The following is a 14,788-nucleotide window of genomic DNA, read 5'->3' as shown; positions in this document are numbered from 1 at the left end:
TTGATGAAAGCATCTTTACTTTCAGAAAATTATCTTAGTGCAACAGATATTCAGATTGCTGTGGACCAATTGGATGGAGAGAATGTCAAGAGAGAAGTCATTCCACCTGATGTGACTCGACCAGAGCCACAGACTCGTAATGGCATCAAACCTTTGGCAGCTGAATCTCATGTTACAGTCTTGTCTCAATTGGAGTCTAAGCCCACTCATAATCATGACTCCAAGTCACTTTCAAGCCAAGAGAATAAGTCTCTTGCCAGCACTGTCTTTGATTCCAAGGCAGCCAGTACCAGTGGCTATGAGTCAAGAGGAACTAGTAATACAGAAGGAAAAGCTTCAAAACTTGCTACCAAAAATATGAAATCACCATCACTAGGTGTAAAGCCTTCAATTCAAAATTATGTCATAGAGAAAGATCCTAAAGGAACACTAAAGAAAGGGAAAGGAGGGGAGGGCCGGTCACGCAGTAATGATTCACGGGTATCATCAGTACACAGTGGTGGTAGTGGTAGTAGTAAACATACTTTAGGCAGTGGCTCAGAAAGTGATGAAAAGACTCTTGGTTCTAAGGCTTCTAAAGGCTCCAAAAGTTCCAAGGCCTCAGAAGTCTCAGCTAATAAGGAAGAAACTGAGGTAGAAGACAAACCACCACTGCCACCTCGCACAGACAAGATGCCTAAGGACTTCAAGCCTCCAATACCCCCTAAGACGCACAAGCTTCCAATGCCTAGAAATAGTTTGAAGGAAAAATTGAAAAACAATTTGAAACTAGAATTACGGTTACCTGCAAGTCAGGGCTCTGCATACAAACGAGCAAAATATAAATTAAAGTTGATACAAAGAGCACAACAGCTCAGGTCAAACTCCTCCAGCCATCACAAAAGCAAAAGAGCGCAAGCAAATGCCATTGCTGAGAATGTGGTGCTCCTCAAGTACCGCAAACTGGAGCCTTCACTCAGCATGCCCTACAACCTTGGGGCTCACACTCCAGGGAGCAGTGGTGGTGGGGACCAAATCATGCGGCACTCACAAAGCACACTATCCATGCCTTCTTTCCTGTGGGAGGTGGCCACTGCCTCCTCTCCAGGTATCACTGAGTCTATGCCAGATCTCCTGGCAACAGATTCAGAATCTTCATCTGAAATAAATGCCAAGGGTTCTGTAGCTCCTCCTCCCCGGCCTGCACGCCTTGATCGTAACCCACCCATTCTTTCCAATGTTGAGGTTGGTCTTGTTTCTGCCTCTGACTCTACCTTATTACAAATTGGTGGTGAAAAAGTAGACCAGAAGCATTTGAATAAAAAAGTTACATCACCAGTAAAAAAGACACCTGACAATCCTAAGCCTCTAATTCTTCACCAAGATTCATCCTCTAACAGTGACATAACCTCTGAACAGAGTGGATGGGTCTCCAACTCCAGTCGACAGAGTTCAGGTTCCTCAAGCGGCCAGATTAGTCCTGATCTAGATATAAAACAGTACCCCATCAAGGACTTACTCTCTGCAACCTCTACTGTACAATTTAAAGCCAATGGAGCTCTTAGTAATGGTTCAAATTCCAATGGAACAAAAAGCAACACTCTCAAGTCTAGTGGATCTAAAGCTAATTCTTCCAAAAGCAACAGGAACAAAAACAATGGAGCAAAAGTTAATGGCCCTCAGATGCCAAAGGCTTCAATGAATGAAGTTGCCAGTAAAACCTTGCCAGGGGTCAAGTACAAAAACAAGCCTGGGTCAAGGAGCCCAGCCAATCATAGAGTTAGTAGGTCTGAAGCTCGGACACAAGGTCATAAAGGAATTGGGAAAGAGACTACTCAGAGATCTGCTTCCAATGACCAGCTTCAGATAAAACAAAGAAAAAGTCCTCACAGAAAAGAAGTTAAAAAGTCTCAGTCTTTACAAAAAGTTAACAATACCAATAGAGGTGATCCACATGTGTATGAAGAAGTACCCCTTCCTCCACCTCCAAAAGAGTTCCAGGACCCCTTGCCTGGCCTGAGAGACGCTTTGAGGAGAGAGGGATATGCCACCACTGGCAGGATACCTCGGGAAGATAGGGGAGCCAAACATGTTATCACTGGCTACAAAGACAGGCCAAGAAGTGAAAGCCCAAAGACTGAAACTGGAAGAGGACAGCGTGACGATGGATACAAGAGTGAACGCAGTCATGCAAGCTCTCATGCAGTAACTCCCAGACACAGTGGTGAGTTTGAATTGGAGGACATGGTCAATGTGTATGAGAGTGTTAGTGAGGTCCTTAATGACGTCAAAAGGACTTCCAGAAAAGCTGGCCATGGACCTGATAAATTTAATTCTCTGCCATCAATGAGAAGAAGACACCAATCTTCTGGTCCTGGACGGCCGGAGAAGAGGGGGCCAAGCAGAAAGATGGCAGGTACTCCTGATCGTTTATCAGAACCAACACCCACAAAGATGAACCAACACCATATTAATGGCACTGAGCGAGTCCGCACTCAATCAGCTCCACCACCCAATCTTGAGAAGAGTGATTCCTTGAAAGAAACCTCCAGCCCTCGGGATAAAGAGATCAAACCCTTGAGGAGATTAGAACCTTTGTCATCAAAATCTGACCCTCTGGCACAACTGGCTGACAGCAAATGTACTCTGCTTGAACTCTTCCTAGAGCAGCAGGGTGCCAGTGTCTGGGCTCACCGGGAGGCCCAGCGAGAGTTGCTCAAAGCTGCTCAAATGGCTGCCAAAAAAGAAGCGTTAAACAATGAGGCAAGACTCCTACAGGAGGCTGCAAGGAAGAGTGAAGAACATTCCAAGCTGAACTCAGATGTGACTAACAAATCAGAGCTTGTGAATGACAATTTTGAAGATAACATGTCAGATATTCCACCTCCTCCCCGACCACCTTCACCAAGGTAAGTCATCAAATAGATTTTCCATATTTTGAATACATTTCAAAATTCTTCTTTAATGATCTTCTCTTTCACTCAGTAACTAGATGCTATCTCTTGATACTCTTTAGTGATTTTTTTCCATTGTTATTACTCATATAGCATTTAGATAAGCCTGTAAAATAAATTGAAAGATGCAGTTTGTTTGAAGTAACAGGCATTACTCAGTATGTACCATTTGAGTGATGCCTTTCTCCATCACAGTCGAAGCATCCCGACATGATGGCCTGATGATTTGTATGTTTTGTACTACTCTTTCCTTAGTCTTTTCTCGACCACCATGTGATTTTGGAAAATTATTTTAAAGTTCTTGAAACATTTGATCATTCACCTCTTTTCTCTCCAGTAATTGTTCATCTTTCAGTGTTGAAGTCATCATCTTTATATTAGTTCATATCATAACATCATCCACCTCAAAAGGGGGTTGTGGATCAATACTCAGTAAGTGCCAGTTCTCACTTGGAAGGATTAAACTGAAAGCACAAACAAATTACTGTATTTTGTGAAAGGGAGAGAGATAATGGTGAGAGACATTTAATACTATATTATGCTTCAGTACATTCATCTTTGCTTGAATAGTTAATGGTCTTTCATTTACTTTCTGTTTTCCAGAGAGCGGAGTGAACCCAAGTGCACCTGTCCCTCTGAGCTGAGGAAGGAAAGGGGCCGCTTGGAGGACCCACCAGATGTCCTGCCCCCAAGACTTCATCCTCCTGTAGCTGACACTCTAGCATTTGTTAAAGCAAAAGAAGAATTCAAACAACAGATGAACTTCCAAGGATTGCTGTACAGGTATTGCTTTCTTGTCATTTCCATGTCAAGGTGCCAATTTATTTAGCTTTCGGATAAATTTTGTATTGCTTTAATGATGCCTCAAAGCTGGGCATGATACAGAGAAATGTACTTTTAATTTTGAAATTGATTTAGGACACAGAATGTAATTAATATTTATTTGTATTGTATGGGCAAGCTTTCTCTTCATTCCTCTCACCAGCAAGCTCATATACACCCTTGATTTGGAAGATCGTTGGTACAAATTGACCTGATAGTGGTAGGGGTAAAGAAAAGGGGAAACTTTTTTTGAATGATGTTGGATATTGATGAGTTTTTGCAGTTTTGGAATAAATGTAGATGTTGTATTGCTGGGTGATTGGATGATGTTGGAAGTGTAACAGTTGAGGCTGTGACTGGTATCCATGTTGTGCCCAGAAGAAATAAAAATGTAGAAAGAATGATAGGGCTGTATGTTAGGCAAGGCATGGAAATACTTAAAGAAGAAAGGTACATGTAAATGAATTTGAGTTGTGTCTAAGGTAATAATAAACCAATATAAATACAACATACTTGCAGTCATCACTTCTGGAGTTTTATCAATACTGTACTGTCTTATATCTTTCAGTGACTTTTCGGGTCTGGCATCCACCATTCCTTACTTCCACGTGAGTGATGACTGCAGAGTGCTATCACCTGATGGTCTGCACCTCATAGTGTGTGTTCATGGTCTGGATGGTAACTCTGCTGACTTGCGGCTCATCAAGACTTATCTGGAAATAGGTCTGCCAGGAGCCAACTTAGACTTTATTATGTCAGAGCGAAATCAGGTGAGTTTAACTACTATATATTTTCTTTCTTTTCAAATTGTTTATGGCAGTTACATGTAGCTCCTAAGGAAATTTAGAATATCATTGTTTTATTACAGTATACATACATTTGAAACACAATATAATTATGATTATTTTCTGTGTTGAAAACTGTTCAAAATTATGTAATTGATTAATTATGTTATTAGCATCTAAATAAGCCATAAACATCAATATTTTGTTAAAATTTCACATTATGGTTTTTGTAAGTGTGAACAGAATAGTGAGGTTGGTTTGTGAATGAGTATGTATATGCTACTGTATGCTGAAGGTGGGAAATATAAAGGTCATGACTTTGATCTGTCTGTATGTTTCAGTCTTTATTAGGTGATGTGAAATTATTGTCTTCTTTATTTTCCATTAAATGTGAGTGAAATACTTCAGTGTATTCAGTCAAATTATTTCTTTAGAAAACAGGAGCATGTTGGGACTTGAAGATGTATTGATGTTATCAATTAACTTTCATAACTCTGAATATTGTAGAAATCTGTGTACTATTAGATTTAATTAGTTTGCTTCACAATTTAAATTTCTAATAATATAATTCTCTTTATCCATAGGGAGATACATTTTCAAACTTTGAAACGCTGACAGAAGGCCTGGTAACAGAAATAATGTGTCACATTGAGGCATACAACCTCAATCCCAAACGCATTTCCTTTGTTGGTCACTCACTAGGAAATATAATTATCCGAGGAGCTGTGTCACACCCTCGCATGAAGCCCTTTCTTCCAAGGCTCCATACATTCCTCTCACTCTCGGGCCCTCACTTGGGCACGCTGTACAACAACAGTGGTTTAGTCAATATGGGTAAGTAAAAGTCATATGTTTGAGAGTAAACATAAATCATGTTAGCTTCATATTAGTATACTATATCCTGAGTTTGTAGCTTCATATTAGTATACTATATCCTGAGTTTTTTTTTTTTTTTTTAAGTTAAAAGAATTATCAAGAAAGCTGGAATTCCTGACTGTATCAATAGAAACTCAGTCAATCTATATGGAACTACAAGAGTAAGCATATATCAGTGTATATAATGTATAAAGTGTATAATGTAAGGAATGACTCATATTCAGTATTATGAATGTTTCATTGTAAAACATTAGAAATTGTCATTTCAATTTTCTTAGTAAATTGCATTTTTGTGTTTGTTTTCCAAATGCCATCACTTATTTATGGAAAATGGGTAAATGTATAGAACACTAATGACACATTTCTTTGTGTGGCAGGAATGTGGTTCATGCAGAAGTGGAAAAAGTCTGGCTCCCTCTTGCAGCTTTCCCTCAAGGATCGAGTGGATATCCGCCAAACTTTTCTATATAGACTTACTCAGGTGTGGCCATGTGATGCTTTTGTTAGATCACATATGGACAGTGGAGTTCATTGCTTTAGGCCATTGCCAGCTTTGAGAATATAGGCACAAAAGCTGTCCCTAAACCTGTTGTGAATGCTGCATTTCCACATGATGAATTACATGGATGTGAACTAATGTTTAATAGGTTAATTTAATTGAGGACTTGAGTGAGTTGTATCATTTGAAATATGAAAAGCAGTCCTGTAACAAATGAAGATAACTAAGATGAAAAATGTAGATGGTTAGCAAAACTCCTGTTGCATTGCAGCGGTCGCAGCTTCACCATTTCCGCAACGTGTTGTTGTGTGGATCATCCCAGGACAGATATGTTCCCCTGCACTCAGCTAGAATAGAACTGTGTCGGCAAGCTGTCAAGGATAACTCAGTCATGGGTAAGAAATAATGTAGATACGGATAAAATTATTTTAATTTGTCAAGGATTTAATTTCTTTTCATTTGTTTTTCTTTATGACACATCAGTTACCTAGCTTCTCACTTAAATTTGCAAAATTATTTGGTCTATTTTCAGACAAGAAAAGTTTAAAATGTTGATTTGTCTACTCATCTAATGTCTTGGCATCCTGAGGGGAGGTACTCAAAAACATTTACAGTATTGTTGCTCTAAGTAGATGTTGAGAAAATGACTTAATTTAGATGATTTTTAAAACCTAACTCAAATAAGAAACAAAATGCACAGATACACAATAGTGAAGATATTCTGTCCCTCTAGGTATGGGGAATTGTGGGCACAGGAGATTGGTGGCATTCTCAAGAACTTTGAACTTTTTAATATTAACTACTAATCATTGTTGCTCTTTGATTTTGTTGTTTGTATTATATTTCCAGAATTATGTAGTTGTGTTGGAAATTGCCCTAAATTATTAATTTTAACTCATAACAAGATGTGTTTGGTTTCCATGGGTGATTACAAGGTATTCACAAACAGATCATGCATTATCTGCAGCAATGAATGGTCTTTGAGGTTGTGAACAGATATATCCTTGTGAAAAGATAAGTGGTCTTGTCTTAGCTGTCCCCTTTCCAGGACATATCATCTGATTATTTAGTGAACTCATTTTTTTCTTGTATATATTTATTTATTATTGTGCTATTAGAGACATTAATTTAGGAGGAATGTATCCTATTACCTATTAATGATTTTGATTCTGCCAGTCTGCAAGTTTCTCATTGCTTTCAAGTAGACAAATATTTCCCTGAGCAAGTAACATTTTCCTCAGGGTCTGCCTATCGGGAAATGGTGTCCAACCTGCTGCAGCCCATCATCAGTTCCCCATCAGTCACTCTGGTCCGCTATGATATTCACCATGCCCTGCCCTCCACCGCCAACTCCCTCATAGGTCGGGCTGCTCACATTGCTGTCTTGGACTCAGAGCTTTTCATTGAAAAATTTTTACTTGTGACAGGGCTGAAGTACTTTAAATAATGCTTAGATTTATAAGGTAGTATTTCAGGTACTGGTATTTTCTATATTTAGGGATTTAAACCCTTTCTGTAGACAACTTTGGTACATAGGATGTAAAAATTGTACATATGGGAGTTTTACATAGAACTGAACAAGCTTAATACCTGGTACCTGTGTGAGCACTCTTGGTGTCCTCATCAAGTGTAGGGGTGACGTGAACTGAAAATGAAACCGTGAATACTTGGTAGATTATACTTGTGATGTTATTACTTGAGACAGATTTTAATGACTTTATATATATTTAATGTTTGCATAAAATGTAGGTAATTTGATATGTATATATATATTCTGTGTATTTTAATTAATTACATAGGCAATATATTTGAGTTTCACATTTTGTAAATATATCTGTAAGAGCTTGCTGTTTCATATTTTGCAATTGAATTATTCATAAAAAAATATAGGAATGATTTATATCGAGTGTTTATAAGCCAGTGTTTCATTACTGTACCAGGTTGGCATCTGAGATGTGTGTGTGTCATCTGTGCCATAGGAGTCAGTGAGGTCAAGTATTGACTTGTGCTCCAAAGCAGTGCAGATTTTATCATCACTTCATTTACATGTATATATTTTTTTATTATAAATCTTTAGTTCTTGCTTATGATAAAAATATGTAGTTAATTTGTTATTCAGTTATTGTTACTTGGTGACATTGTCACTAGATCACAAGACTACATGTTCATTGTATCTATAATTTAGTTGGTATACAGTGATATTTCTCATTACCAGAATACTTGGTGCAGATATTTTCAGTCTGTGAAAGGTTTCAGTCCAAATAGATGTTAATAATGGAATACATTTTCTACATAGATATATTTATCATGGGGGAGGAGGGGAGGGGGAGTGATTCAGCACCACTGCATCCTCTTCCATTTATGCCTCTCTATATAAGGAAAGTAATGAATGATTATTCCAGTTTATTTTCTTCATTAGAAATTTGATGTTTTGAAGGGAAAATGCTTACCATTAAACATACTAAACATAAAGCCAGGGAACTTACAAAGCATTCTCTTCCTGTGTATTATGATACTTTAGTAGGTGAAGATGTCACCCTCAGGACACAAGTGGCATTAGAGTTGGCACACTCTTTGTGCTCTTGTTTGATCAAGTCATAGGAAAGATTGAAGACATACTCTATCACCACTGGCCTTGAGTGTATAAATCACTTACTAGGGCTATAAAATACTACATCACAGTCTCAGGTGCTCTTAAAACATAATAGTGAGACTAAAAGCTTTGAATAACAAAAACATGATTTGCAAGAAAATAAGAAACAGGTGAAATCTGCCAAAAATTTGTTTCTGTCTCTGTCATTTGATTGTACATTTGCGTTCTAGAAATTTATATTTATATTTGTACTATTATGAAACTTGTGTGCCTGGGTATGGACATATATACAGCATATGAAATGCATAAATGTTCATATCTATATTATGGAAATGCAGCAAAATTACAAAATTGTTGGAGATATTAGATTTGAAAACAACAACAAAATATATCTAAAATTAACAAAAAGTAGGTGTCAAGTGTACCTTAGGGACAGATGAGTTGATGTATAATGCTGCCATCCTGAGGGAGATGTTTTGTATGGTTGTAAGGAGCAGATGACTTTTTTCATGTTTATTTATTTATTTATTTTTTATGTTATCTTTCTTCCACATTCTTGCTCAAGTGAAGAAAGCAAGTTTCAAAGATAACTTGATAAAGCTCATTATTGTATTTACTTTATCAGCATCATTGGATGTTAGATAAGAGTACATATAATTTTATGGCTGTGTACGAGTCATTTGCGTTCTGTACTAGAAAACAAAATTTAGTTTTGTAGTAATTAAATTCTTTGTTTGGTCCATTAGAAAATAACTGGCATATATTTTGGATAATTTTGACATGAAACTACCTCATTTTTCTGAAACTTCTCATTTGCCTTGCCATTCAACAGTCTTAAATTGATATGTATTTTCATGTTGAAGCATCAAAAAACATCTTGAATGCATTTCATGCAAAAGTGAGAGACTTACCAGAAAATCTCTTTTATTTTGGAAAAATTGAGTCTTAGATGCCCAGCTTGTGGTGTAAATTTCTTTCACAAAAATGATACTCCAAACAGTATGAGATTCAACAACTGTTGATACAATGCACCTTTTATCTTCATGAATGTGAAATAAGTCTGTCTATTCCTAAACAGTTTCTAATTTATAATTATGAAAGCAAAGTCTACTATTTATCCTGGTATTTAGAGATATCACTGTATATTAATTTGCTGTCATGCATAATTTGTAAAAGTAATGTTAATACTCATTTCATTAATTAAGCTTTTACCAAACTTCATCTAGCCTTCCAACCCCAAATTTCTAACCAGCAGGTGGAGGTAGTGATGCCTAAAAAAAACCCTGAGGAAAGTGTGTATGGATGTTAATATGTAATATAGCTACTGTTACAGAGTGAGTGTAGGTGATATAAAAGATTGGGGGATCATGGGAGAGATTACAGGAAAATTTTAAAACAGATGCTCCAAAAATTTCATTAAAATTAAATGTGTATAAAATTCTCAAGCTAGAAATTGTTTCATCTGGTTTTGTTCTGCATAAATGGATGTTGGACATGAAAAGTGAGTAATTTGTTAGGCTTATAATCTTTGTAGTAATATGGGCTTAGTAAATACTGTGTTAAATGAAGGTGCTAGCGTAGGTGTGTGGTAGCTAAAATTAACATGAAAATGTTCTACAGGGTCCCTGCTATTGTAGGAATTTATGTGATGTTGACAAAGGCAAAAAAATGCATAGCCACCTCTCCCCTCCCACCATGCACTGTTTATTTATTTATTTATTTATTTTTTTTTTTTATGGAGTGGTTTTACTTATCTTTTGTATTAATTATATTCACAAGTTGAGTGGTGGAGGGGGACAAGCAAAGTCCGTGTTCACATAAATTTATATATAGATATGGAATATGAAGTTTAGGTGTGTGTGGTCATTTATTTATGTATTCATTTACTTATTTCATGTGCAGAGATTACAAAGAACTAGATTTCAGTATTAGTGTGGCCAACTCTGAGCAAACCAAATGTGAGTACAGGTTGTTGAGCTTATTAAGATTGATCAAACCATAAATTTGAGTCAATGAAAAAAAATCAGGGAAGAAATATGTTGAATCAGAGAGCAAGTTATGAAAGTTGTACCTCAGACTGTTTAATATATAGTCATAAAGCTTGCGTGGTTGGTAGTCAGTGTAGATAGTTGTGAGAGATGAGTGGAGTACAATGAAGTGTTTAATATTTTTGTAATATGTATATTGGTAGAGAAAATTGTTCACTTGAGTTTTAAAATATGAAATATGTACTGGTAGCATAGAGAAAAGCATCAAAGCCTTGTGTAGGCATGTATGTGTGTGTGTGTGTGTGTGTGTGTGTGTGTGTGTATGAAAGTGAGTGAGTGAGTGAATGTGTGTGTGTGTGTGTGTGTGTGTGTGTGTGTGTATGAAAGTGAGTGAGTGAGTGAGTGAATGTGTGTGTGTGTGTGTGTGTGTGTGTGTGTGTGTGTGTGTGTGTGTGTGTGTGTGTGTGTGTGTGTGTTACCCCATTGCTGGAAAGATTTGTTTTGAATTACTTTTGTGCAGTCCTAAGTGAATATTGTACTGCTATTATTTGTATGAGCAGCAACAGGTTAAAGTGCCACTATACCAACTTCCAAGTTTTACAGTATTATAACATCCAGGGAATGGAGTTGGAATATGGTATTGTATACCAATTCACTTTTGATCCCAGTAGTGTTAAAAGTTTTCCAGTTCACTACGTATAGTGAATCTCAGTGTTTCCTTATTCCAGCACAACAAACCTTAAGCCAAAGATTCTCTGTCGTTTAATGTGACATGTGTTTTTTCCATTAATCTGAGTTGCAGTAAATATTTCTTTTTTATACAGTCACATGAGCTGACGAGAGGTGTTCATAGATAAAGATGGGCATCATACGGGAGCAACTCATTGTCTCAGGCCTTCCACAGGAAGACTATGTAAATGGTTTATATTTTACATGTATTTTAAAAACTAACATCAAATTACTCCATTTACTTTATTGCAACCCATTGCTCAATACAAAGGTATTTAACATTTACTTGTGAATACGTAACTCAGTGTTAAATCATCAATTTCGTGGTAGAAACTAATAATGATATAGCTTTACTATTTATTATCTGACTTTTGAAGCAATAATGATTGCTTGTTTTAAATTCCTTTTAAAAATAAATAATCTTATGTACACTGCCAATTAGATGTAGGCCAGTGCAAGCCAAGTATTGAAGGTTCATTTAGCAGCTCCTCGTAAATCTCCCAATTGGTTTTGTTTGAATTAGCAAATTGAACCAAACTGTGATGTTGTCAAGCATAGGTAAGACTGTCAAAACACTTTCAATGAAACCAACATGTTTTAATAAGAACCTCTTATCTCATTACATGTAACATTTAGAAAATAACAAATGACAAAGTATGCTGCTGCAGCTTGTCAGAAGCTGCTCCATAACATATTGCCCCATTCTGCGGGCAGAAAATACCATCAGTCATGAGCACTCAAATTTCTAAGCTGCACCCATAGTCCTGTACAACAACAGAATTCTGCAATTACTACTATTACTATTATTATTATTATTATTATTTATTTATTTATTTTTGTATGTGTGTGGGGGTGCCTACCTAGCACAAGCCAGTGGAGTAGGAGTGCATCAGGCACATGTACATTTACAAGTTCCCAAGTCAGCCCATCACATCAAGCAGATGTACAAAACTCTCTAGTCATGACCTCACTGCAATAACACAAATGGTTGTGGTGGGAGGTGGAGGCTTGGTGGTGAGGATGAGTGATAACTTGACTGATAACCCCACAATGGTGGGGCTCAACCCTTCCATGTGTCTCCCTCAAATTTCACTCAAATTGTGATATTCACAATAAAGTTTCCTATTGACATGTGTATTCTTTTTGTTTTTTAAAAGATTCTTAAAATGTCAACTCAACAACATTTACCAAACAATACTGATTCCAACTTTTAAATGACAAAAGGTTAGCTATATAAACTTGCACTGTAATTTTCTACTTGTCACATATATCATTTACAAACCAAATCATGACATCTAAATCTTTTTAAGAAGTACTTCTGCACCAATGAATTTCTGTTTTGCTAGCTTATCCTTGTGTGGTGTTACTAACTTCTTGATGTGAGATACAATTTCTGGAATTTCTGTTTCTAACATGTTAGCAAGAAGAAAACAGCCACGATTGCAGCTGGTCCAACCCACCAATTCATCTTCAGCCTTCTTAAGCAAGATTGAACTAAAAGTTTCTTGTTGTGCTTCATGACGTTCCTTGTCACACTTTATGAAGTAAGTTACCATTTTTGTGGTGTGAGCCAGTTCTAATACATGGCCCTCTGTTCCTGGAAAATATGGCTTGCTATACATTTCTGCCACTTTGTGGAATATAGTATCCCTCTCTGATCCCACTAGTGTCTTCACAGCTGCTCCTATGAAGAGGGTCCAGTTAGGATTTACTGCCCAGTGCTCAAGATTTGCCAAAAGCATTCTTAAAATTGGAATACTGACAACTGCCTGGAGTTCCCGTTGTCTAATATCCGTATCTTTTTTGCTGGCTGCATTACCATCACCCTGACTCAACACTGCCAGGACACATGGTTGGAAAAATGTTGGGCTGCGAGGAGCTACTAAGTATCGTAATATCCTCAGCCCATAATCTGATCCAACAAGTTTGTCTAGTTCATCCATCAGCTCTGAAAGTACTACTTTCTTCATAAACTGGGTGTCATCAACACAATCAAAAGCAGCCAGCAATACCATATGTCCATGTTCCTCTGTGGCAATCTTTACAAAATGTGTTCTGAAGGACTTCAGAATGGTTTTACGGTCCTTGTTACTTCCATGCCACAGGCACAGCATGGCCACACGAGCTCCATCCCTCGTATGAATAATAGGTACTAAAGACTCCTTCAGGGCTTCTATGACACCATTACGGTCCCCAACTGAGCATGAAGAAAGAAAATCTTTCAACAATGTATGAACCATTGTATTGGTAAAAACTCCCTTATCTATGATAGGCTGAAGGGCAGAACGGAAATCCTTCAGGATGTATTCCTTCATCTCTGGATGTTTTTTTAGAGCATCATCCAAGCATTTTATGTCCTCCTCATGAAAGAGACGAAACTGGGGACCAAAAAATTCTTGCACCATCATGGACCGTTGTTTGGCATTGGCATAATCATTATAGGCAAGTTCTACCACGTCACTGGCAATTTTATGCTTCATCAGTTTCACTACCTGGCCTTTGAGTGAATTGATAACATGATCTTTTTGTGCTCTAGTGCCATATCTAAGAATCTTTAAGACAAAGAACCGTGCATATTTAATTTTACTAAGATTAACAAGGTCATCCTTGAGCTCCTCAAACACTAAGGTGCGATACTCTTCTCCTCCTTTGGCCAAGAGGGTTTCAATAACCCTTACTGTGTCATGGGCATAAATCAGGGATTTCAGTTTTCCCTGCACCTTTGATATCAATTCTTTGCATAATTCTTTCTGACGTTCCTTCTTGCAATTCGCCTGACGTAATTCTTCCCATATTTTCTTTGCTTGAATACTTAGCTCATACCTCTCACTGCTTCCTAAATTCTTTTCCTTGCGTTTCATCTTGAGCTCCTTTTTCTCTGCTTTTAACTTTTTCCAGTCTTTCCTCTCTGATGAATTCCCATCTTCTGACTTCCTCTTGACTCCCTTCTTGTCATAACTGTTCAGGGCTGCCTTCACTCCATCTATGTCAACTGAAAAGATATCCTGTTAGCCAAATGTTTTTCATTATAACTAAGTGCCAAAACCATGAAATGTACTATTGCCATCTTTCAGAAAACATTATTCCTGAAGTGTTTTGAAATGCTCTCTGTCTCTCTCCCTCTCCCTCTCTCTCAACATATTATCTGCATTTTTACATATGTGTTTTATATCAAGAGTACACTGACCAAGGGCTATAAAATAAACCATAAAGTAAGGAGATCTACTAAATTCACCTCCCTTTGTAAATGCAAGTGTGTACCAGAAACATACATGGCAATAAATCTTGCTGAAATCTACACTGGAGGAAAATGGTAAAACTGAAAATTAAACTGTTCTATAATTGCAAAGTTCTTATTCTGGTGAAAATCCCTCGACTATTGGAGGATTCATACACTACTACTAATTGAAAGATATGTGTTGATAATAATACAGGATGCAAGAACTCTGTGGATAGTTGTAACTTATTAAGCACAAAAGTTTCACCAGTGGTTGGCTGCACTCCTCATATGAAGTAATAACTCAAATTTTCATTGGTTGCTGAGATGTAATGCGGTATCAACC

The 14,788-nt window shown here is 37.2% G+C and overlaps 2 protein-coding genes across 7 annotated transcripts in view; one reads left to right on the top strand and one right to left on the bottom strand.

Moving 5' to 3' along the window:
* LOC135090656 (protein FAM135A-like) overlaps positions 1–12,353 on the top strand; it is a 46,112-nt gene extending 33,759 nt beyond the window's left edge. For all 6 annotated transcript variants that reach the window (XM_063987646.1, XM_063987637.1, XM_063987613.1 and 3 more), the window contains 7 exons: positions 26–2,888; positions 3,537–3,716; positions 4,324–4,525; positions 5,125–5,374; positions 5,794–5,897; positions 6,187–6,310; positions 7,157–12,353. In XM_063987646.1, coding sequence (XP_063843716.1) covers positions 26–2,888; positions 3,537–3,716; positions 4,324–4,525; positions 5,125–5,374; positions 5,794–5,897; positions 6,187–6,310; positions 7,157–7,362 — 3,929 coding nt within the window. In that variant the 3' untranslated portion in view covers positions 7,363–12,353. The remainder of the gene's footprint in view (positions 1–25; positions 2,889–3,536; positions 3,717–4,323; positions 4,526–5,124; positions 5,375–5,793; positions 5,898–6,186; positions 6,311–7,156) is intronic.
* Positions 11,808–14,788, bottom strand: part of LOC135090687 (pumilio homolog 3-like) — a 5,488-nt gene continuing 2,507 nt past the window's right edge. The window contains exon 3 of the mRNA XM_063987691.1: positions 11,808–14,217. Within this exon, the coding sequence (XP_063843761.1) occupies positions 12,521–14,217 (1,697 nt within the window). The 3' untranslated portion in view covers positions 11,808–12,520. The remainder of the gene's footprint in view (positions 14,218–14,788) is intronic.

Source organism: Scylla paramamosain, chromosome 3 (assembly GCF_035594125.1).
Source record: "Scylla paramamosain isolate STU-SP2022 chromosome 3, ASM3559412v1, whole genome shotgun sequence".
Taxonomy (NCBI): domain Eukaryota; kingdom Metazoa; phylum Arthropoda; class Malacostraca; order Decapoda; family Portunidae; genus Scylla; species Scylla paramamosain.
Note: the sequence above shows the minus strand (reverse complement) of the source record. Positions and strands in the feature narration are given on the sequence as shown.